Source organism: Phascolarctos cinereus, unplaced genomic scaffold (assembly GCF_003287225.1).
Source record: "Phascolarctos cinereus isolate Bilbo 61053 unplaced genomic scaffold, phaCin_HiC Scaffold_8;HRSCAF=390, whole genome shotgun sequence".
Taxonomy (NCBI): Eukaryota; Metazoa; Chordata; class Mammalia; order Diprotodontia; family Phascolarctidae; genus Phascolarctos; species Phascolarctos cinereus.
This window is the reverse complement of record NW_027556291.1, coordinates 30,565,469-30,589,922: the sequence shown is the minus strand read 5'-3', so window position 1 is coordinate 30,589,922 and position 24,454 is coordinate 30,565,469. Positions and strand designations below refer to the sequence as shown.

The 24,454-nt window shown below is 42.6% G+C and overlaps 3 protein-coding genes and 1 long non-coding RNA gene across 5 annotated transcripts in view; 3 read left to right on the top strand and 1 right to left on the bottom strand.

The window, feature by feature from the left end:
• The first annotated feature begins 2,017 nt into the window (after nucleotides 1-2,017).
• Nucleotides 2,018-4,553, top strand: LOC110199999 (heat shock transcription factor, Y-linked-like). The gene is made up of 2 exons (XM_020975075.2): nucleotides 2,018-2,700; nucleotides 3,532-4,553. Exons 1-2 carry the CDS (start codon nucleotides 2,167-2,169, stop codon nucleotides 4,426-4,428), a joined length of 1,431 nt encoding a protein of 476 aa, XP_020830734.1. The 5' UTR covers nucleotides 2,018-2,166; the 3' UTR covers nucleotides 4,429-4,553.
• Nucleotides 4,554-12,622: 8,069 nt separating this feature from the next.
• On the top strand, nucleotides 12,623-14,085 carry LOC144455055 (uncharacterized). Its single transcript, XM_078148040.1, has 2 exons — nucleotides 12,623-12,961; nucleotides 13,474-14,085. The coding sequence occupies exons 1-2, from the start codon at nucleotides 12,623-12,625 to the stop codon at nucleotides 14,083-14,085; spliced, it is 951 nt and encodes a 316-aa protein (XP_078004166.1).
• A 1,849-nt stretch (nucleotides 14,086-15,934) lies between these two features.
• EOLA2 (endothelium and lymphocyte associated ASCH domain 2) lies at nucleotides 15,935-24,360 on the bottom strand. Of its 2 annotated transcripts, none has more exons than XM_020975061.2 (3): nucleotides 24,272-24,360; nucleotides 18,185-18,472; nucleotides 15,935-16,467 (listed from the first exon to the last, which is right to left on the bottom strand). In XM_020975061.2, exons 2-3 carry the CDS (start codon nucleotides 18,435-18,437, stop codon nucleotides 16,223-16,225), a joined length of 498 nt encoding a protein of 165 aa, XP_020830720.1. In that variant the 5' UTR covers nucleotides 18,438-18,472; nucleotides 24,272-24,360; the 3' UTR covers nucleotides 15,935-16,222. The 2 variants fall into 2 exon arrangements, with proteins under 2 accessions (XP_020830720.1, XP_020830721.1); XM_020975062.2 differs by having other exon boundaries at nucleotides 24,233-24,326.
• The window catches only part of LOC110199992 (uncharacterized), a 115,416-nt gene continuing 115,298 nt past the window's right edge, over nucleotides 24,337-24,454 (top strand). The window contains exon 1 of the long non-coding RNA XR_002322136.2: nucleotides 24,337-24,417. This is a non-coding gene — a long non-coding RNA (uncharacterized LOC110199992). The remainder of the gene's footprint in view (nucleotides 24,418-24,454) is intronic.

Below are 24,454 nucleotides of genomic sequence, written 5' to 3'. Positions count from 1 at the left end.
AGGATTTAGCTGTTCTGTTTTCTTTCATTTGGGCAGTTGAGGAGGTGGAAGAGCTGTTACTTTTTTTAAATATAAATTTATTTAGTTTTAGTTTTCTTTTTTTCAACATTCACTTCCACAAGATTTTGAGTTCCAAATTTTCACCCCATCTCCCCCCTCTCCCCACCCCAAGATGTCATGCATTCTGAATACCCCTTCCCCTAGTCTGCCCTCTCTTCTATCTCTCCCCCTCTTCTCTTATCCCCTTCCCCTTCTACTTTCCTGTAGGTCAGGATAGATTTCTGTACCTCATTTCCTGTATTTCTTATTTCCCAGTTGCATGTGAAAGCATTTTTTTAAAACATGTGTTTTTAAAACTTTCGGCTCCAAGTTTTCTCCCTTCCTCCCTCCCCACCCACCCTCACTGAAAAGGCAAGCAACTCAATAGAGGCTATACATGTGCAGTTATGCAAAAACATTTCCATAGTAGTCATGTTAAAATCCTGGGGTGAGAACCAAGATATGTTACTCTTTGACACCTGTCACAGGATTTAGACAGAAGGATTTTTTTAATTTTAGGCAATCAGGGTTAAGTGACTTACCCAGGGTCACACAGCTAGTACATGTCAAGTGTTTGGTCTGAGGCGGGATTTGAACTCAGGTCCTCCTGACTTCGGGGCTGGTGTTCTATCCACTGCGCCACCTAGCTGCCCCAGAAATAAGGATTTTTGTTGAATGTTGATGGGAAAAATTTGCTGACACCATTCCCCATGGGAATGTGGGCAGTCTACTGAATATGGGAACTTAATACCCTATTTTGTTACTCCTTGGTGCCTTTTTGTTTTCTTTTCAAAACTAATTGATCCATTTTGTTTAGGCCCAGTGGACAGATCCTGTGTGATTTTTAGCAAGCCAAGTAATTGAATGAAGCAAATAACAGTGCAAAGAGTGTTGAATTTGGCTTTAGGGCACCTAGGTCCAAATCCTACCTCTTCCACTTATCTTTGCGACCTTAGGCAAGTCACTCTCTGTCTCTGGGTCTCAAATTTCTTCATGTACAAAGGGAGGCAGTCGGACTGGATGGCATCTAAGCTCCCTTCCAGCTGTACATCTACGGTCCCGTGACTTTTGCCTGACCTTTACTGAATGTGGCTGTTAGTGGGCCAATTTGCAAAGCTTATTGAGTATGTGATTTTTCCCCCCTTTTTCAAGAAGTGTGTGCCCCCAAAATGTGCCCTGTATAACATCTTGGGTCATTTTGTAGAGTCTTTTTGAACATGAAATTCCTTTTGTTGAGTAGTATAAAGACTACTAGCATTAGGAAATAAACTGCTTGAAATGTATAGCTCAGTGAGAAGGCAAAGAGTAAAGTAAGCTTCCCTCCTGTGCTAATCCGGTTGACACAGAGCCAACTCTAGAGATGAGAGCTCAGTAACTATATTAACTATCCATTACAACTCTTGTCCATTAGAATTCTATCTGTTAATTATATGAAATTATGCTTATATAAAAACTTCCGTTTTTCACAGCACCGATGAGGACATTCCAAATGGAACATCAGAGCTGACAGGTGGCTGTGAGGAGTCCTTATCTCAGGAACTTATGTAGCCTAATCATGATTGTGGTGCTTGTGAGGAAACCAAAATTATCCTGTGATGTCACATGAAGTCCCTTCTGTTGAGCAATGTAAAGACTACTAGGTTTAGGGAACAAGATGCTTTGTATATCTATAGCTCAGTGAGAAGGCAGAAGGTCAGTTAGCTTCCCTCCTGCGCTAGTCCCGTTGACTTGGAGCCAACTGGAGATAAGAGCTCAATTACAATGTTACTATCCATTAGAACTCTAGCCATTAATTATATAAAATTACAGTTAGGTTAAAAACTTCCATTTTTTCAAAACACTGATGAGAACATTCTGAATGGAATTTTCAGAGCTGACAGGTGGCTGTGAGCAGTCCTCATCTCAGTAACTTATGTAGCCTAATCATGATTGTGCTGCTTGCTAGGAAACCAAAATCATCCTGTGATGTCACAGACGTGAAACTGGAGCCACCATTATGATGTCCTAGGCTTACTTGAAAGTTTGTTGTAAACTGTATCTTAACCTGCTCACTTGCTTAAAGGCACCAAGACTGAGCAGATATAATGGCTATAACTGAGAAAAACACAGAAGACTGAAAGATTAGAAATGGATTCTGGTAAATCAGAGCCGCAAGAAAATTCTCCTCGAGGTGGACCCACGGATACAGAGCACAGCAATAATTCTACTTTTTATTCTGTACCTCTGGAGAGAGGTGAGACACCAGTTATGGATGCTGACCTGCCGGCTCTGGTTGAAGAAAATGCTTTTCAGGCTTTGATTGGAGGGACTTTGACAAAAAGAGCCCGTTTTACGTTTCCCGATGAAAGTCTGATAATGGAAGAAAATGAATTTTTCTCCCTCACCTTTCCTAGAAAGCTTTGGAAAATAGTTGAAAGTGACCGATTTAAGTCAATTTGGTGGAGTGAAGATGGAACTCACATAGTAATCAACGAGGAGCAGTTTAAAGAAGAGATTTTGGAAAAGAAGAGGCCTATGAGGATATTTGAAACTGATTGTATGAAGAGTTTCATCCGCCAGCTTAATCTCTATGGCTTCAGCAAGATTCGACAAGAGTTGGAAAGATCTGCCTCCCTTGACAGTTTTTTAATGGAAGAAAAAGAAACTTTTCCATCAAGCAAGGTAACTTAAATAATAGCATATGATTGTACAAAACTAAATTTAACTGATTTCAAGAAAGACCTTAGTCTTATCTGCTATGTTTCAAATGTAAAAAGGCAGTTTATTTTTATCAGTAGATAATGGCCCTTTGATATAGGTAAGACAATTCTGATTTAAATATAATAATGATATTAAAGGTGAGTTTCTTTGTTTTGGCTAAACTCCATTGCTTTTGAACTCCTTTGGATTTTGATAAATGCCTTTCTTTTAGTGTTTTAATTAAAATTAGCCCATTAGCATTGGTAGAGTACCTACGTTAGGGGGGTTAATATTAGAGCAAGTTCTTCAGTATAATAAAATGGTACTTTAAATTATGTGAAATGTAGAGTAATATCATATTGAAATAGTATGTAATTAATATTGTAATTAATATGATTAATATAATTATTATAATTAATTAATAAGTATCAGCACTTTTTGGTGGCTGACTGACGAATTAGCAGAGTTTTGTCGTTTTTTCAAGGGTCTCCCAATCATAAATGAATGAATCTTGTGTATTTTTTTAAAGTTTACCATGCCTTTGCAAACACTTGTAAAAAGAAATTTCCACTTAGCATTTTGAGGCTAAATCTGCTAAGTTATGAATCATTTGAGTGTGACGATTCTCTAGTGTGTGAGATGAAGGGGTTGGCCAAAGGTGATCTCTAAGGGTCAGGACTAAGGCTTAACTAGCTCCAAAAATCTATGATTCCAAAGGAAGACAGAGTTGTTGTTGTTGTTGTTGTTGTTTCTAGAAACTTCTGCCTGTTCCTCTCTGATTTTAAGTACATTTTTTTTCTTTTGGTTTTTTAGTTACAGTTGTACTATAATCCCAATTTTAAAAGAGGCTACCCTCACCTGGTCTCAAGATTGAAGAGAAGAGTGGGTGTGAAAAATAAAACTAACCATCTTTTATTGACAAGTCAAAATGTTAGCAACAATTTCTTAAAAGGGGATTACTATCATTTAGAAGACCAGAAATTTGCTTTGACTGGCAGGCCTGCTGAGAAATGTTCTGCTTTTGCTGCTGCTTCCTCTGCTTCTGCTTCTGCTTCGGCTTCTGCCTCTCCCTCTGCCTCTGCCCCTGCCTCTTCTTCTTCTTCTTTTTCTTCTTTCCTGTCTTCTTTTCTCTCTTCTTCTGCTGCTGCTTCTGTTTCTTCTCCTTCTTCTCCTTCTCCTTCTTCTCCTCCTCCTTCTACTTCTTCTTCTTCTTCTTCAACTTCAAGAGAGAAGGGGCCAGAAAGTGTGGAAAGCAGACATTTCAGTGAAAAGAAATCTGCCAGCAGCCCAGTTTGCAGAAGCAGCTTCTCCACTTCCTCACTCTTGGGAGGAACTCCTCATGCTAGACTGAACCAATTCACTCCTTTCCATATGGCTCATCTGGGAGACCATCCTCAATTGAATATGCATGGTACAGACGGAATTGCAGCTACTGCATCTCTCTATCATGCCATCTGGAATGGTTCGTTTAGGTGTGTGGCATACCCAGCAATGTACTCCGAGTTGACAGCCATACAGGCCCACGTGGCCAGCCTTCTGCCTTTTTGTGGCCCATGCTACCCAATGCCTATGGTGGCCACTACCTCTGCTTCCTCAATGGCCATGCCTCCGGAAGATCGACCATCCTCTCAGTATCAGCATTGTCCCAGTTGCAGCTGCACCTCTCCAAACAAGGGGCAGTGTTCCGAAGGGGATCCAAGGGGCGACTGATATCCAGGTTACCACTACTGAAAGCAACCCCACCCCTTTTTTCATTTTCTTTTTAAAGAGGCAAGGCACTAAAAACCAAAGATGATTCAGGTTATTTTATTTGAACAATAAAAGTAATTGCTTCACTCCTGTGTTTTCTCCCTCTTTCCGGTCACCTACAGCATATGTGTGTTGGGAGGTGGGGGTGGGGGAGGGGGTAAAGAATTAGCATTAATAACACCATTCATGCCTAGTACAGTGCTAACCATACATTTGGGACCCTTTGACCTCTTGAGTTTAGTTATTAGAGATCGGGCAGCTTTGACAGTGCCTCATGTAAATAAAAACCAAGCACTGAAGTGTAAGCCACGGCTTAGGAAGAACACGGTGACATTTCTCCTAGTCATTCAGATTTTTATTTATCTCATAGGCAGCATTCTGCCTTATTGTAATAATATTCTCATTTTACAGATCGGAAGATTAAAAGCCCTTGAGATTTGTTTCAGTCTTGTCATTCTGTGAGGTTTTCTGTGGCACACAGAATTTGAGACAACTTGCTACTCGTCCATTTTGTTCAGTTGTTTCTGGGTTTAGGATAGTTTTGTTAGTTCCAAGATTCAGCTCTGTCAAGTGAACCATTTTATTTATTTATGCTGACCTTTTCTTCTAATAGAGTCACATGGGCTATTTGACTTGTGTGTGTTGTAATAGATGAAATCTGTTTAGAGAGGGTGATTCATGTCAAATGCCATTATGAATAAGCTTACCAGTTCATGGCAGGTGTTTGTGGATAGAGGTAAAAGCCCTTCCACATCACACTGCGAAAAAAAAGAAACTTTTTTTTTTAAAAAAAAAACCCCAAACAAACCCAAATCCAGAAAGGCCCACTGGCCTCGTTTTATTTTTAAAAGGCTCCCTGTTAGAACAGGGCCTGAAGACATATTTGAAAAAGCAAAGAAGTATAAAATCCAAAGTCAAGCCACAATCTATAGCTTAGCTTTGCAGCCCATTCTCCATCTATGACATGAGGATAATTTACTTTTCTAGTATTCATGGCTCCTTGAGCTCATCATCCTGAATAATAAGGATTCTTAAAAGACCAAAGTAATATTTTATATTGTGTTTCCAGGTGCCCTGCAATCTTTAATTGAATCAATGAACGCAAAATAAATAATTTTATTAGTATGCTCTTTAAGCGCTTTTCAGATTAGAACTCTTTGGAACATCAGTGTACCTTACTTAAAGCAAACCAGTAGTATATGAAACTCTGAATTCGCAAGATATAAATTGGAGTGATTATTTGCTTGGAAAGATTTTTAAAGGGACTATGCAATGAAAGAGAATTATAAGAATTATGACTCAAATGACTGTGGAAAAAGAAGAAGGCCCCTAGAATGTGGAAAGTTTTTCTCTCTGGGTTTTCAGTTCTGGCAACAGGTTGGCAAGATCATGAAAGGTAGCTTTGAGCTCGCTGCCTGTGACTGAATGGAAAAATCACTTCTGCTCTGTTAGTGATTCTCTTTGGGAAGCCTTGAACCCTTTCTCTCTGCCCCCATAGAGTGAATTCCAGTTGGGAGCAAAACTACATGTACTGATGAATGTTAGGTGGGGATACAATGAGTGCAAGCATCAGTAGACATTATTTGAGAACATTATTAATACCTTTGATTTCATCTTATACAATGATGAGTTTCTGGAAATCCTGAAGTCCAAGAGAGCAGGTGGGTGGGAAATGACGAGGTCACAAGCCCTGGATGTCCTCCTCAAATAGAGGATCCCCCACCCCCACCCCAAGCCTCTGATTTTTTCCAGATGTTCTCAGACATCTGTTTAATGAGCAGATATCTGCATAGCCTCAGGACAACATTATTTGTATGTTGTCATAGCTCTGAATCTGGATTTGGAGGGGAGTTAGTTATCCAAACATTCCCAATTACTCTGTAACATAATTTAGTGAAATCACTGGACAGAAACAGTCTCTGAACAGCAGGGCATTTAAGAAAGAATATGAAAAAAGGGACCCTGGAGTAAAGACAGGCCGATTCCTTACCAGTCCAGGACCAAGTTCCCTCCTCCGGATGAGGGTGGAGGGTGGCAACCACAGCACACACCAGTGGTATTACGCATAATGGTGATCCCGAATTGTTGGGGAATGGTCGGCCAAGTGAAATTTTCTAGCATAAAAACAACATATACACAGACTACAATTGTGAAAACAAAAAACTCTACTCGGACAATTCGGATTAACTGTAATGATCAAACGTGGTCCCAGAGAACAGGTTATGAGACGCCCCAACCCTTCTAGTCCTGTCTAGGCCCGGGGTGAGCCTGTCCCTTGGATTGGCCTGACTCTCTCTGGTAACATTTAATAAGAGTTCCCGGTGGGAGACGAGGAATATGCTGGGAAGTGACTGGTATTTTTAAAAAGGCATTTTAAAACTGCAATGAAAAATATTTTTAAAAGCGCATTTTCTAGGACAACCAACCGAAGCTTCTCTCTTTAAGCGCTCCAACATTTTTTCAATTTGCCATGTGATGTCCATCGTATGAAAATGTACTGCGTATATAGCCCCTGCTTCCCTTCTTGTTTTTTGAAGAATGTTGTCCCTTTTCAAAAAGTAGGCGTTTCCACTGAACGCGCGTCCTCCCCCAGTGCCTCACCGCAATCCTCTACTTGGGAATCGGGCCAGCGTCCCCGAAGCCCCTACCTCTCCCTCCCACGGGAGGAAGAAGGTGTGTTTCCTCTGCTTCGTTGTCATTGTTTCCGACTTTCTTAGCCGGAGGCGGGGGGCAGGGACCAGCAGCAGCCCCTCCCTCCGCCCTGACCCCACTTGGCAGAGGAACTGTGCCCTGCGTACTCAAAGCCCTTGACCCCAAGGCGGCAAACCAGGTCCCGAAACCGTTCGCCGACGGTGGTGCTGTGGATCGACCCGAGTTCAAATCCTACTTTAGATAGTTGTACATCGTCTTCCTCAGTTTCCTCAACTGTTGTCATTTTCCAGCCACATCCGACTCTTCGTGACCCTATTTGGGGTTTTCTTGGCAAAGCCGCTGGAGCGGTTTGTCATTTCCTTCTCGAGTTCATTTTTACAGATGAGGAAACTGAGACAAACAAGGCGAAGCGACTTGCCCAGGGTCACATAGTGTGTCCGAGGCCGAATTTGAACTCAGGTCTTTCTACTTCAGGGCCACCCCACCCCCACCCCCCGCTGCGTCCTACACTCTATCCACTGTGCCAGCTAGCTGCCCCACAGCTTCCTCAACTGTAAAATAAGGATAATATTAGTGCCCATCCCTTGGGGTTGATGTGAGGATCTAATGAAATAGTAGTTGTAAAGCATTTAGCACAGTGCCTGGCACATAGTAGGTGCTTAATAAATGCTTATTCGCGGGGCGGCTAGATGGCGCAGTGGGGGGCAGCTAGGTGGCAGTGGATAGAGCTCCAGCCATGGAGTCAGCAGGTCCTGAGTTCAAATATGGCCTCAGACACATGACACTCACTAGCTGTGTGACCCTGGGCAAAGTCATTTAACCCCGATTGCCTTGAAACCACCCCCCCCCAAAACGAAAATAAATGCTTATTCTCCACCCCCACTTGAAATACAAACTTTCTTTTAAAAACAAAAAACAAACTTTTTTTAATCATTTGGAGACGCCTTTTGGTTTTTGTAACCACAGCGGCTATGAGAGCAACAACCCCCCACCCCCCAGGTTAATAGAACCTTCAATTGTAAGAAAGAGCAACAGTCAGGAGAAAAAACAAATGGGCAACCGCGGGTCCAGAACAGGTAAGAGACTTCGCTTCGGAGTGTCAAGGTTCTAAAACGTTGAGGCTCTGAGCTGTTGTGCTGAGTTTTTTTTTTTTTTTGAAGGGGGGGTGGGGGGAATCCGGCTTTGATTTTATGTCATTTTCTTTTTTTTTTTTTTAGGGCAATTAGGGTTAAGTGACTTGCCCAGGGTCACACAGCTAGTAAGTGTCAAGTGTTTGGTCTGAGGCGGGATTTGAACTCAGGTCCTCCCGACTTCAGGGCAGGTGCTCTATCCACTGTGCCACCTAGCTGCCCCAATTTTATGTCATTTTCAATGTTGTTACCTGCCTTAGCCCTCCCCTCTATATTGGATAAAATTACTAAAATTAGATTTGAATGTGTTTTCTGGGAATCACCACAGGATCTTGATGGAAGATTTGGAGGAGGATTTTTTTTTTTACCCTTTTTAAGACTAGGACTTTGGGATCCTTAAATATCAGGAAATGGTCATAATTTAAGGAAAGCAAAGCAGTAATAAAAATAGACTGATCAGTGACGTGCTGCTGTGGTCTTTTAGGATTGGACACTAAGGTCATCAATTTTCAATGGATAAGATTGATAAATACTAGCAATTTTTTAAGTAACGTTAATTAGTAGCAGACATTTTCCTCCTGAAAGCCAAATTTGGGGTCTTTCCTAGGTATTTAATTTAACTAATGACTAATTTCAGGGCTGTAAAATCAACATAATCCAAAATGGAACTTTGGAATCCCATTGCCCTAGGCACCAAGAAAAGAAATACAAACTGATGTAGACCCATCTGCCCACTGCTTTTCCTCCCCTTTTTTCTAAAGTTTTATTCATGCATTTGTTGACCTACCCCTACCCACCATGAGCTACTGTGGCTAGCTAACAGAAAAGCCCCACCGTACTAAACGCCCCAGGACCTAACAGCATGTGCAACATTAGGGCCCCCACAGCCCCCTCCCCCCCTCCTCTCCAGGGTGCTGCCTCATCCCTTTTCCCCAGGGCAATCGGTGATGACATTTGCACAGCGTTGGATTAATAGACTGTCCCTTCCTTTGACCAACTAGATAAATACTTATATTAGGGAGAGGGTTAAATATCCTGGCTAGAACAATAAACAACAAAAATGGACGCTTCTACCCTGACTTCCATGTTTTGCTACAGACTCCCACCATTAAACTCACAGCATGTATGATCTGGATAGGATTGTGCTTTTCCAATGGAGTGGTTACTTGCTCTTGAGAAGTCCTCACATCCAGGCACCCTCAATCATCCTAGTCCTCTTTTCTCTGCCCCCCCTTCCCCCCCCCACCACTTAGTGGCTCAGAAGCTTTCTCCTGGTAACTCTCTAGGAATGAAGCCATTACTTCCTTAAGCAAACAAAATCCCCCAAAACTTTAAAACCTTTTGGAAAGTGACTGAAAACTTAGATGTTTGTAAGTAGAATACAAGCTTCTGGAAGGCCAGGCCTAGGTACAGGAGACTGCCTAGACCAGTGAAGGGATGGATTGGACAGCCTCTAAGACCTCCTCCAGCCTGAAATCTATGACCTTTCTCTCTCTGTGTCTGTTTCTTTCTCTCCCCCTCCCTCCCGCTTCTGTCTTTCTTTGTCTCTCTGTCTCGTCTCTGTCTGTATGTCTCTCTTTGTCTGTCACTGTCTGTCTGTGTCTCTGTCTCTCTCCCCTACTCTCTCTCACATTCTAATAAAACCTTGACATGTTTTTCACATGGAAAAGACTTTTTCAAGAGTAAACCAACTGGGCCAGAAAAATGAATTTGACAGTTTGCTTAGAATTTCCTCTTAGCCATGTTTCCTCCATCTTATACCTAGTAGAAATTTTAAATCCACATTCTCACTTTTAAATTTGATCTGATTAGATCCGGTCTTTCAAAATCTTAGCTGGAGCTTATTGAATACTTAATAGTTGCAAGGTACACAGGAAATATTCAAAAGCTCCAAAGAAAAAGTTGAACTCATGGCTTTGGACTTAGGCTCTTGAATAAAGGAATGAATGAATAAATGAATGAATATGAATGCCTCAGGTGCTAAATGGTCTCTAAGGTCCCTTCACAGTCTGACTCCTAGGAACCTTGTCCTGATAGCCAGGCTGGGATCCTCCATACTTCAGGCCCAGGGGTTTTCTCAGATTTGGCACACTCCAGGGTCTGAAATCATGAGGCCTGTCACCTCAATCTGTTTAACAGACCGGTGGACTAATTTTCTCATATGTAAAGGCAGTGATACTGATCAATATCACTGGATAGCAAATGAGATTGACTGAAAATGGTGAACAGGTACTTTGTGAATGCTTTAGTAAGAAACTAAATGCGTCTGAATTTTTTGTGAGCAAGTAGGCGAAACTATGTGAGACTGTACTTAGCCCCATTGCCCTTCACACCTGGCAAAGAAACTTACTCTACCAATGTAGAGAGCTCCAGAATAGGCGTACACACATACATACATATACACATGTATGTATGTATACATATACATATAAAGACATACATATACATGTATATACATATGTAGTAATATAAAACGTTGTAATAAAATATCTTCACTGCAATTGTAACTTACAAGCCACTTAACCTCTGAGCCTCAGTTTCCTCATAAAATGAGAGGGTTGGATGAAAGGATCTCTAACGTCCCTACCAACTCTGCTTATATGAAAAATAACTTAGAAATAGATTCATAACATATTGGAGGTCTTTGTTTGAAGGCCAAGTGACTACTTGTTGAGGATGGGGTAGAGTAGACGGTATTTGTGTTCACATGGCCTCGATGACTCTGAGCTCCCTTCCAACTTTGGCATTCTCTGATTCTATGAGTTGGAAGGGAGATCATAGGTCATCTCTGATGACAGTTGGAAAGTCAGTCCAATCCTTTCATTATATAAATGAAGAAACTGAGGTGCCTTGCACAGAGTAGGCACTTAATGAGTACTGTTCAGTGAATAAAGTCCATTCAGATTAAGTGACTTGGCCTGATGCCACACAGCTAGTTAGCAGGTGTCAGAGCTATGCTTAGGACACAGGCTTCTCAAACCTAAATCTAGTGTCTTTCATGATACATACCTACAAGCTATCTTGGTGCTGTTCTAGTGCTAGGGGATTCCTTAGGGTAGCTTTTTTCAGGAGCTCTGCCTCCCTTCAGCTTAGTGAGATCTCTGCCCCAGTGTTGGTTGGCCTAGGGACCTTTGGTTTTAGGGGTGCAGACCTCGGATTTCCAAATGGCTTCATCACCTCCAAAAGGGATAAGCAGTAGGTCATCGGAAAAAAAGGAAGGGTCTGGGGAGGAGGGTCATGGATACACAGAGCACTCAGCTGCCTCTGTCCTCAGAAACACAGTCACTTTGATCTTTTTCACAGAAAATAGCGGTTCATCTCCTTTGGCAATACCGTGTTTCACAGCAAGACACCATACCAGTGCTACCCAGGCTTACAACCAAACTGGCTCCAGCCAAACCCTTTAGCACCCAGACAGCCAGCAAACTGTGGCCCCCTGACCACTGCCCCGTGCTCGAACTCCATACACATACAACTGCCAGCCTGCCCACTTGCTCCCACCCTTAGGACCCTGAAGATCCTCTTACCTCTCCAAACTTCCTAATCTTGTGAGAAAGAGCAATGAGGAAGTACCTTCCTCCAGGTCCTTTCTAGAAGGCTGGTCCAAGTGTTGGTCCCTTGTTGCGCCCCCCCCCCCATTCTCTTCCTTGAAGTTCCACTCCTGTGGACTTAATAAGCAATTATCTAGAAGTACTTGCTTTATTTATAAAGTGGTTAGAAGGGGAAGAGTTTGGCAAAAGGCCAGAGAAAATATTCTCCTAAAAACTGTGAAACACAATTCTTATTGGTATTCTGTCTTTCAGAGCCCATATGGAATTGGAAATGTTTTATTTATTTTTCAGCCACTTTCTCCCACATTTACTTTCTTCTTTTCTCCCCCCCCCATTTACTTTCTACTACAAATTGATGGCCAATTTGTTGCCTTTAATTGGGTTTCATTAAAAAGAAAGTTAAATTGACAAGAATGGCTTGGCAGAGATGCTTTTCAAAAGTGTTATTAACTTACCATCTGCACTTCCCACCAATCAGGGGGCTTGAATGTATGGCATCACTCACCTAAGAAACATCACCATGGTTGTGCTGGATTCTAGATTTTTGCCATCAGTATTAAATGAATGCCTCTTCTGCGGCTGAAGTCATTTTAGACTAGACAGATTGGTGGATATAACAGGTTAAAATGGTTCAGAAGAGAGCTTAGTTTTATGGCAAATAATTCCAGTGAGGGCAAAGTCAGAGTTAAAATTGAAACCTCAGTAGGTGTATTGAATTCTGAGGAGTCAATTCAAAGGGTTACTTACTCCCTTTTCTTTAACTGACCAGAAAGGGTCAAAAATTTCCTGGCATTTGTGGAAGTGTTGCATGCTTCCCAAGCCATGAATAGAGAACTCACTTTCCCAGCAGGGGAGCTTAATGGGTCTTCCCTGGGTTTGGCAGAAATTTGTGACCTTCTCTATCTCTCCTTTCCTAAGAAGCTTTGGAAAATGGTAGAAAGTGACCACTTTAAGTCTATTAGTTGGAATGATGATGGAGACTGTGTGGTCACTGAAGAAGAGTTTTTCCAAAGAGAAGTTTGGGATAGGAAAGGGCTAATAAGGATTTTTGAAACATCCAGACTGAAAAGTTTCATTCGACAGCTTAATCTTTATGGATTCTCTAAAATTCATATAAATTGGCTTTCAATTCGCTTTCATCAGGGGACAAAAAAAATAATGGTAAAGTACTAAATTAGTTCTTATGCTGAAGTAATTTCTTTGCGTTATAGTTAGTTTTATTTTACTGTTATGACAAGTGAAGGATTTAATGGCAAGCAAACAGGAAGTACATACTCGAAAAGGTTGTATCTCAGAGCAGGTAAGACTTTTGATGGACAGGGGACAAGAAAGGCTCTGACAATGTCTTATGACTTAAAGTGTAATTCTTGATATTTTCAATTACCTAAAACTCCCCAAGAGTTTAGTTTATTTTTAAAAGGATAGTCACTTATTATCAGTGGAACATTTTTATGATATGAAAGTTTTTAACATAGAAACTTAACTGAAATATGCAGGGCTTTTCACTGCTCAATAAAATTGAATTAATCTCATAACACAGGATGAAATGATAGTAAGATGATAGCTTTTTTAAAACCTGCAAACTGAAGAGTAGCAACTGAAAGCTTAAAATGAGATCCTTGTGGGCTTATAGCTAATTGCAAATGGCTAAAGTGTGTTTCATTTCTTTGTAGGCCTATCGCAATTCCAACTTTAGAAGAGACTGCCCTTTCCTGATTGAAAGAATGAGAAGAAGAGTGGGCATTAGGAGTAGGGCTCTGTCAAGCTCTGCCTCTCCTTTTCCAAAAAGAAAGCGAGTCGGGGCCCCCAAAGAACAGATTTCTGTTAGGGGGTCAAGAATGGCTCACTATAGCAAGGGGGTCATATCCAAGAAGGAAAAAAAGAAGGTGCTGAAGAAATCTCAGCATACCCAGAAAAAGAGGAGCGATGATTACCATGCTCCCCTGACATGGCCTTTAGAGAATTCCGCTAGCCGTTCCAGACAAAACCTACCCCAAGTTCGCCCCAGGGAAGTCCAAAACAGCATTGGGTTAAATCCTTTTATACCCCAAGAACCACCTACGTCAATTGACATTGCCATCATGGGTCTAGTGACACCTTCACTCTACCATTACTTTATGTCTCTAAATGCTCAAATCATGAGTTTAATATCTTTGTATAACCTATGGTTTCCTATGTGCAGGGCTGGGGCTTCAACTGTCCGTTTCTCAGAGCCCAGGGAACAACAGATTTCTTCCTCAGCCCAGCCTCGCAATTGTTACAACAGCGAGCCATCAGCCAGGTGAGCAACATCCCAGAGTCCACAGAGTTCTGACTAAAACGATTACAATTTTGTAATGAATACAATGATCCCATTTTTGTCTTTACAAAAAATCTACACAAATTAAAGTATTTAAAAAATCTAACCAGCATTTTCTCTCTGCTTTTTTTTTTTTCTCAACACCTTACACTTTATGGGCCTGTCAGGATGAATGTGGGAGCGTTCTTTTCAAGGGTGTTTACTCCTAAAATAAAACATTGAATTGAGGAGATCTGTCTTAAGGTTCCTTAGTTGGGATTTTGTCCATTCATTCGGCACGTATCTACTGGGCCTAGTCTGTATAACACTGTGTGCTTGGCACTGCAGGGGGTTCGAAGATCAAAATGATCATTTAGTAGGGGGGATAGTTCAAGTATGTAAACGCAACCTTAATACCAAGCATAAATGGCAGCATCTATATCCTGCTTTTCAGAAAGGTCCTCATTTGATCCTCACTATAACTCTGGGTGATGGGTGCTATTATTATCCCTTTACCAGGGAGGAAACTGAGGTTACCCTAGATCACACAGGAGTGTGTCTAAGGCAGAATTTAAACTCAGATCTTCCCGTCTTCCATTCCCCGTGCCGCCTAGCTACTCACATTACTCACTTAAAGAGAGGTATTAAGTGCTAGCGGGTGGGGTCCTAGGGAGGGTGACCCTAGGGAGGCTGGGGGGAGGGGTGTGGTAGGGTTTTGAAGGGGAGGAATAGAGGAAGGATTAGTGAAGAAGGTGTTAAAGCCATAGGAACAGATTAAAAAGCTCCAAGAGAGATCGTAAAGAGAAGGCGGCTGAGGACAGAAGGCTCTGGGTTCTCTACATTCCCGGGCAAGAGAATAGAGAATACATGAGAGGTGGAAGGAGAATCAGGAAACCAGAAGGATAAAGACTTTTAAAAGGCCATTAACTGCCCCTCTCTCTTTTTCTCGGAGAGATGGAAGGCCACTACAGCTGCAGGTTTCTGCACATGCTGACAAGAAATGTCCTCCATTGATTGATTTTCTAATTGTTTTTCTTTTTTCCCAAGGGAAGGCTCACTGGGTGGCAGGGTTATGACAAGGACTCGGAGGAGAGGTATATATGTCGATCTGGTAATAACTGCGATGTGAAAGCAAAAGGTATCCAGAAAATTTTTACTTTTAAAGCCACTTAGCAAGGATTTTCAAATTCTGGTAATTGGTGACCTTAGGGAAAATAGGATTGATAAAGTGGGGGATGGAAACCAGATTAGAAGGGAGTTAAGGACTACGTGGCCAGTGAGAGAGTTTACTATCATAGATCATTGTATCCTAAAGTTTGGAAAAAGGGGGAAAGTCAGAGGATGGTAATTTTTACCAACTGAAGAATGACTGGGGTGTGGCGGGGGGGGGGGGAAGAAATTTTTTTTGATAGGATAAAAGTTATTTTTTAACATGTTGATGGTACACAGATGGATTAGTTGAAGGCCTCTCTCCTTTCCCATCAGACTGTTGCTATGTCAGTTACTTTTCTTTACGACAAGGAAGGATTCCATGGGATGGAGGGGGGTAGGGGAGGGAGAAGTGAGAAGGAAGGCTCTATCAGGAAACATCTATGATATCAAAAGAAAGAGGGATCAATACCATTTTTTTCTAAAATTAGTTTAAATCTTGGCATTGTTTATGTCTTGAATAATGCTTTCCCAGTCAATATCTGTTTTGACTGAGCCTGATTTGAGCAATAGCCTTGGGTAAGACATATAATGCCATTTTTACTAGAATTAACATAGGAAAGCACATAAAACCAAGCCCAACAAAAGAAAACCTTCTTTCAAAAATGCCTTATTACAGTCTTGAAATGAACAGAACCAAAATGGGATAAAATAGCAACACGATGACATTTATTGGCTGATGTCACTGTCTGCATTAGATCTAATGATCTGAAACAGTATTGTCAATAGGTGAAAAAGATACATACGTCACGGATGCTTTAGCTTGAAAATCATGATTCCCACCAATCTGGTTTTGAGAAATGATGGTTGGTTGGTTGGTTTGTTTTTTTCCTGTACAGCATGCCTAGCACAATTAATACAATAAAAAGAATTTACAGTTTGACTCATATGGGAACTGTATCCATTAAAGATGTTTGGCTCAGTTGTCTGCAATTTTATTTTTGGGAAGCCATGATAAAATTTCCCTGCTCCAAAGGGATCAGTTCTTTGGGGATCTCAACTTGAAATATATCCTTTCCGCCCTTAGCAAGTATTGGTTTTAACAGCCATCTCGGGTTTGAAAGACTTGTCAGGTACTTTTGTTTCAAATCAGTCAGCACGGCTTTGTTTTCCAGGTCCACCAACTTCTCCAGAGTCAGATTTCTAGGACACTGCAATGTTTCCCCAATATCCACAAGCCCTGGATGGAAGGAAAGAAGCACACACGAAGGGTTTTTTCCCTTGATTGAGTAAGAATGTTTCTGTTCCTTTTACATACGAAATAATTCATTTATTAAAAGAACACAGCTGTCTATGTGAAAAATGAACAACAGGAAGAATATGAAATTACCCAAAAAAAAGATGTTACAGACTATAGCCAACCCCCTCTCTATACTGTTAGAGTTTTATGAGAAAAATGAGAAGTCAAAGATTATTGATGGTATTGGTCTGTGAAGTTTGGACCTAGGAAGTCAGGAAGCCCTGTGTTCAAATTCTGCCTTAGATGACCTACATGACCTTTGGCAAGTCGTTTAATGTCTCAGTCACAGTTTTAACATGTGGAAAAAAAAGAGGATAGAAATGGTACCGTCCTCTAAGGGTTACTGTGCGGATTAAAAGAGATAAGGTGTGTGAAGAACTTTGTAAACCTTAAAACCTCATACATGTATCAGCTATTATTGTCACTCAGCAGCTAGGTGGCTTTGCAGTGGATAGCGTGCTGGGCCTGCAGTCAGGAAGACCTGAATTCAAATGTGGCCTCAGACACTTACTAGCTGTGTGATCCTGGGTAAGTCACTTCTCCCTGTTTGCCTCAGTTTCCTCATCTGTATAGTGAGCTGCAGAATGAAATGGCAAACCACCCCAGGATCTTTGCCAAGAAACCCCCATCCCCCTCTGCAATAAAAGGGTCACAAAGAGTCGGACACATGTGAAAACAACTAAAAAACAACAAACATTATTGTCACTCCCTCATGCCACCACACTTGAGTAGCATTTTCTTTGTCAAAAATTGAGGCCTAAAAATTCATTCCTTGGTGTCTAACCCTCCAGCAATAAGCCCCTCTGTGCTTAGCTGGGTTGGGTCTCACATGACATTCTGTTGCTGGCCCAATCCTTGAGACTTTTTTAGCTTGCTAGGCCCTTGCACCTTTGAAAACCTAAGGCCTTGTCCTGAGTAGGCTAAAGTATCAGTAGGGGGTATGCATATGTATACACACTATGTTAATAATAGGAACTATGTAAAGCAAAGATGCCTATCTATCAACAAAGTACCCTGTAAATGGTATAATATCTCATCAAATGAAATATCTGTAAAGCACTTTAGCACAGTGCCTGGCACATAGTAGGTGCTTAATAAATGCCTTTTCCTTTCCCCACCACATAACCAAGTCCTGCGAGGCCTGTACGTAACCCTTATTCCTAGGTAGATCTGCAACGTCCCCCTCACTGTTTTGGGGAGACTAGAGTTCTCCCTATTTGGGGGATTAGGAGGACAGCTATGGCTGGGTGATTACTTCTCTACTCTCCTAATTTCAAAGCTTATTGAGCTTGGAATTATATATCTATGTATTATATCAGATGTTTGCCATGTAGGGCTATGGTTCTTCTGGGAGGGTTCAGGAAAAAGCCACTTTCTCTGGTCTTTGGAGGGGGCTATATAAATATCCCCCCATAATGCAGTTAGTGGACACAGGTAGGAAATGAATCCAGCACTGCAGACTTGAAATTCCATGATGTTTCTACTAGCCCACAATGACTGCAGGGTAAATTTGTGTGTGTGTGTGTGTGTGTGTGTGTGTGTGTGTCTTTCAAGGGAGGAAGAGCCTGTGTATCTGGGATTTTTTAGTTATTCTATTCAATTCACTTGAGCAGCCTTTATTAAGCCCCTAATATGCCCCAGGTTAAAGATCACGCACCAGCAATAACTCCTCGACCAAATTTCTCCCCTTCGTCCAATAGCGCCTGAAGTTGAGTGCTTGTCATCCCAAGCCTCTCCACCAGGATATACTTCCAGGATTGTTCTTCCCAGTCTTTTTGAGCGATGTGAATAGCAATGGTGCAGCTGTGCTGGTTTGCCAGCAAAGGACGCCAACGAGTCTCTAGGGTTTTGACTCCATTTAGGACCAGCCCAGCATAAGGCTGCCGGAAGGAAAGACAACCAAATTTCATCTTTCTCAAGCCTCTGATTCATTTATCATTTCACCCTATTTGAAGTTAAAAAAAAAAGAGTAAATGAACCATCAGAGCACAAAGTATCATCCAAATCCCCCTCCCCCATGCCCATTAGACAATGCCCCTGACTCTCTGGCAACTATCACAAGCAGAAACACTTTACCCACACTAACTGGGGGAAACATTATATTATAAAGCATTTTTTAAAGAATGCAGCTTTCTTACATTCAAGTCTATAATTCTGCTGAAGGAAAAAGGGACAAAGAGCTCAAAGCTGTGCCTTAGAGAATCCTACCTGTACTTTAAGCAAATAGGAATTCAAAAAGGATCTGTGATCAGTGTGGGGAACTCTGTCCACCAAAGCATATTAAAGCCAAAACTGTAGGAGAAAAGTACCAGAGGAATATGGAACTTAAAGTATATGCCCAGGGTCACTTAACTAATAATAGTCAAACTTAAGTCTTCCTAACTCCAAGACCAGCCCTCTCTCCAAATGGCTCTATCCAATCAATCAATCAATCAATCCATGCCTATATTTGTATACCTCTGTCTACTTGTCTATATATACATATCGTTATACACATACCTATATATCACTCTAAGTGCCTAATTAAATAATTCTAATTAGCACATGCATTATTTGAAAGCAAATGCTGCAATAAAGTGGGATTTTGAATATGGCATTTGCCTTCACTCTAAACTAGGCTAAACAATTTCCTCGTTTATTCAATTCATTACAGTTATACCTTCCACATCCTGACTTTCCCCATCTCAGTTTTGATATGTCACCGGTTGGCATAAAAAATTAAATGGGAATTTGGGGGGAGTTTTGCGGAAGCCACAGATGATGCAGAAAAAGTTCTGAAACTCAGAAATGCATAAAACATTTGCATAGTATTGTATAATATCAACCCAAATTTTACAATAAGGTACTGTAAACACCCCATAAAAGAAAAAAAAATCAGGCCTCTTTTCTGGTACGAAAGAAGGGCCAAAGAATTTTGGATGGATTTTCCAGATCTGGGGGCACTGCACCCCTAGCCCCCACGATGTGGAAGGGATGACTGTAACTTACTTAGGAAGCCCCTATCCCTTTTCTCCTTGCAGTTCCAGCAGTACAGAAGTAATCTTCACCCCGCACAGTCAGTTTCTAAACCAGTGGAATCCCAAAGAATGAGATCTGACTGTAATGTGAAGTGAGTTTATGTATCCCATCTAACAGTGGCTCAGTGGATACAATGCTGGGTTTGGAGTCAGGAAGACCTGAATTCAAATTTGGCCTTTGATACTCTCTGTGTGACCCTGAGCAAGTCACTTAACCTCTGATTGCCTCAGTTTCCTCAACTGTAAAATGGGAATAATAACAACACCTCTCTAGAAGGGTTATTGTGAGAACCAAATGAGATATTCATAAAAGTACCCAGCACAGTGCCTGGCACACAGTATGTGGTACATAAATGCTTATGCCCTTCCCCCCTTCTCCTTCCCTAACTGACAGAACTTTCAGGCCAGAAGTACTAAACTGTAATTCTGATTCTATGTAGCCTAAGGAAAGTGACTTCCCTTCATCTAACTCAATTTTCTCATCTGCAAAATAGAAATAAATCATATAATTATCATTATTTAGTATATTTATGGCAGCTACATAATCAAGTCTATAAAGCAAGTCCAAACAAAGAGAGGCAGGGGAGGGCTAGCTGATGGCATCCTGAGGTTACGATGCACCCCAAAGAGGTCCTCATCACAATAAATATTAATACCTCTGAGAGCCAAGTTAGAAGATCAGGTTTCAACAGCAAATGGGACATACAACTCATTAGCAATTCCAGCTAATGACCTCAAAGTTAGACAATGGAAGCAAAAGAGTTAGAATCCATTGTATGAGAATAGGATATAGGAGGTATGGGTAAACAATTTTATTTGAAAAAGATCTGGGGGTTTTAGTGAACAGTAAGCTAAAAATGAGTCAGCTGGGTGACTTGACAGCCATAAAAAGCTGAGGAAACCATTCTTAGCTTGTCTGAACAGAGGCAGAGTGTCAAGGGCCAGGGAGAGGATAGCCCCACTGATTTCTGCCCTGGCCAAACACCATCTAAAGTATTTGGTTCAATTTTGGGTGCATTTCAGGAAAGTCACTGACAAACTGGAGTACAGGGAGATGATCGGAAACCATGCTATCCAGAGGAGACTTGTCCAAGGAACTGAGGATTTTTGGCCTGGGGAAGAGTGGGAAAATTTCTGCTTTCCCTTTTCCAGAGGACAGAACTGAGAATGACAACAGCCGCTGTGAGGGTCTTAACGGCTTTTGTGTCATGGACCCCTTTGGAAGTTTGGTGAGGCCTAAGGACCCCTTCTCACAATAAGGCTTCTAAAGGTATAAAACAAAATACATGGGATTATAAAGGTAATCAGCATATTGAAATAGTTTTTAAAATATTTTTAAAAAAACAATTGCAAGTTCATTGGACACCAGCTTAATAATCTCTGTTAAAAAGGAAAACTTTCTAGCAATGGAAACTGTGTAAAAGTGTGAGATGTACTCCCTATCACTGGATGACTGTGCCAGAGAAATTGTTTATAGAAGGGATTTCTATCCAGATTCACAACGGGCGAGATGTCTCCCAACTCTGATTTTGAGTCTTGCCTCTTTCTTTTGCTGCCCTCGATGGTCCCTGGTAGGGTCAAGCACCACATTAAATATCTGTCAGCATTATTAGAAATAAATGGGGGCATCGAGGTGGCACAGTGGATATAGCACCAGCCCTGAAGTCAGGAGGACCCAAGTTCAAATCCAGCCTCAGACCAAACACTTGATACTAGCTGTGTGACCCTGGGCAAGTCACTTAACCCCAATTGCCTAAAAATTAAAAAAAAAAAAGAAAGAAATGATACTTTCTGGCCCATAATTTGAAGGTTGAGAACTCAATATCTAGGATGTTGTAAAGAAGAATGAGGCCTTTTAGAGAACTAGATTCCACCTTCAACTTCATGTCTCTTTTGTAGCTACCAATCTCCCAAAAGCCTCAACTCTCCTGTCAAGTAATATGTTCATCACTATTATCCCATAGTCAGTAAAGAACTTAGGATGTAAAACAGCAAGTCACTTAACTTCCTTGGGCCTCAGTATCCTCATTTGTAAAATGGAGCTGAACTAAATGGCCTTCTATTTATTTTATTCTAGATACTAAAAAGATAGTAAATAGGTTGCTAGGTGGCTCAGTGGATAGAACACTGAGCCTGGAGTCAGGAAGACTTCCTGAATTCAAATCCAGCCTCAGACACTTACTAGCTGTGTGTGACCCTGGGCAAGTCATTTCACCCTGTGTGCCTCAGTTTCCTCTTATGTACAATGAGCAGGAGAAGGAAATGGCAAACCACTCCAATATCTTTGCCAAGATAAGCTGGGAAGGAAATGGCAAGCTACTTCAGTATCTTTGCCAAGAAAACCCCAAATGGGGTGATGGAGAGTCAGACCCGACTGAGCAACAAAATAGGAAAGAGCTACATTTGGCACAAAAGATTAAGTGAGGCTAGAAGATATAAAATCACTTACTTGCTATTTATTGAATACCTCTTATTTTCTCGGTATTGTCAACATCATGTCTCCTTATCAGGTTTTGAATGCCCAAGCACTAAGTGTAGAAGATGGGTAATATTGGTATAATTTGTGGGCTGGACTTCATAGAGTTCTGCACCTTAGTAGGTTTATACTAGGCTTGTGGTCAACTAAGTCCTCCAGGTTTTTTTTTTTTTGGTGAGGCAATTGGGGTTAAGTGACTTGCCCAGGGTCACATAGCTAGTAAGTGTCAAGTGTCTGAGGCCACATTTGAACTCAGGTCTTCCTGACTCCAAGGCTGGAGCTCTATCCACTACGCCACCTAGTTGCCCCCTACTCCAGGTCTTTTTCACATGAACTCCCTTCAAACCAGATCTTTTCTATCCTGTATTTTTGGGGACGTTTCCTTGAGATAGTTAAGCCCATCTTTAGGATGGTTCTATATGACCTAGGCATCTTGTCTTTTTGCTTTGGTCTTGTCTTAGCCTGATTCTTGAAGACTGTTCTTACTTTCTATTCACTTACTACATGAAATACCATATATGGTGCAAGGTAAGGGGGGACTATCATGGCATTGATAATCCTAGGATCTTAATCCTTGACTGAGGCTCAGTAACCACTTTAGACAAATAAAATGGAAGAGCAAAAGTGGAGTGGAGAAGGATCAAGAACATTTGGGGAATGATATTATCAACAGGCCTGTCAGTACCATAGGCAGGGACGGGGAAGGCAGGAGCCAGTTTTCAATCACCTCCTCAATCACTTAGGCATCATCTATGTGGCTATGATTGAAGAAGGTAGTTAGCAAATGCTGGCAATACTTGCCAGAACCATGACCACTGATAGGAAAGTATGCTATGCTACAGGCAATGAGGGCTTCAGGTGAAAATCTGACTATGGTAAGAATGACAACTCCCACTTTGCTGGGGCTTTTAGGATGAAGAAGCATGTTACTCAGAACATGCCTGGGAGGGTAATCAACAGCAGTGTCCCTGAGTTTGGCACAAAGATCATTTTACATGGGTTGCTTCTTTTTTCCACTTTTTCTCATTCATTCATTCAGTCCACGTCTAATCAGATCCTGCTCTACCCTGGATAAATGAGACCTGATCCCTGCCTTCATAGAGATAACAGTCTAGGTGAAGGGGTGAGGGAGCACGTGGCTTGGGGGTACAGGAGGATGGCCAGGAAACATCCTGGAAGAGGCTCCATTTGAACTCGAGTCTCTCATAGTTAGGATTTCAGCAGGTGGAGCATTCTAAGACAAGCCAACGGCATATCTCAGCAGAAGTTGTGGGGGGAGGGGGGCCTTCCATTTTGGCTGTGTGTCCAGTGTCCAGAGCTCTGTGGTTTAAGCTGGATAAGTAGATTGGGTGAGACATTGCTAGGTCGGGCAATCCTGGCTTGGCCCTAGGGCAACTGAAATTTGGAGAATGCTGACAGTACCATAGGAAGTCCCCAAGATCACAGATCTAGAACTGGAAAGGGACTCCCCTCCCCTGCCCCGCCTCAGTCACTTAGCCTAACCCCCTCATTTTACAGAAGAGAAAACTATGGCCCCGATAGAGCTGTGACTTGCCCAAGGTCACAGCTGCAACTCTGGGATTCGAAAGGACAGCTTACGTCACAGAACTGCAGGAGGCTTCCCCTTCTGCATCTATCCGCCCACTCCCATCAACCTTGACTTGGTGACCCATACCCTGCTCTAAACTGGGGGGCCCTGGCTGCCTGGCTCAGGCAGTTCAGCATTTTCTTAGCCCCGGACTTAGGAAGGAGGGGGAGGGGGGCGCAAGGAAAGGGAGGGGGAAGGAGGGAAAAGGGAGGGGGGAGGAGAAAGTCTTGGGCCTTCAGCTGCAGTCGCAGTCGCTGCTGCCGCTGCAGCCGCCGCCGCCCGCCGCCTGGGGGCGCAGTGCCTTCAGCTCGGAGAGCCCAGGGACCTGACGGGGAGCCGGCCAGGGACGCAGCGCGCTGGGCCAGATGCCGGCAGGAACAGGATGGAAGGGCCTAGAGGCGGCCTACCGCTTTCCAGAGGCCCCGGCCGGAGCCCGAGCGGGACGGGGGCGTTGGGACGTGGGGGTTTGCGGGCCGCCGGCCGAAGGGCACACCTCATGGAGGGAGGGAGGAAGGGCGGGGGGAAGGAAAGGGGGGGAGGGGGTCAGGAGAGGGGAGGGGGAGGCGCTGGCGGCCCAGGGGAGAGAGGGCGGCCCGCCCCGCCCCTACTGCCCCGGCAACCCACCGGGAGGGCGGCGGGCGGCGGGCAGCGGGGCTTGCTTACAGAGAGGGAGTGCAGGAGAGCAGAGCGGAGCCTCTCGGCGGTAGGGCAGCGGCGAGCCGCGGGGAGCAGTGGGCCGCCCGGCCGGGCGGTGAAAGGAGGAGGAAGAGGAGGAGGAGGAGGAGCTTGGGGAGGAGCCTCGGGCCGGGGTGTGTGTGTGTGTGTGTGTGTGTGTGTGTGTGTGTG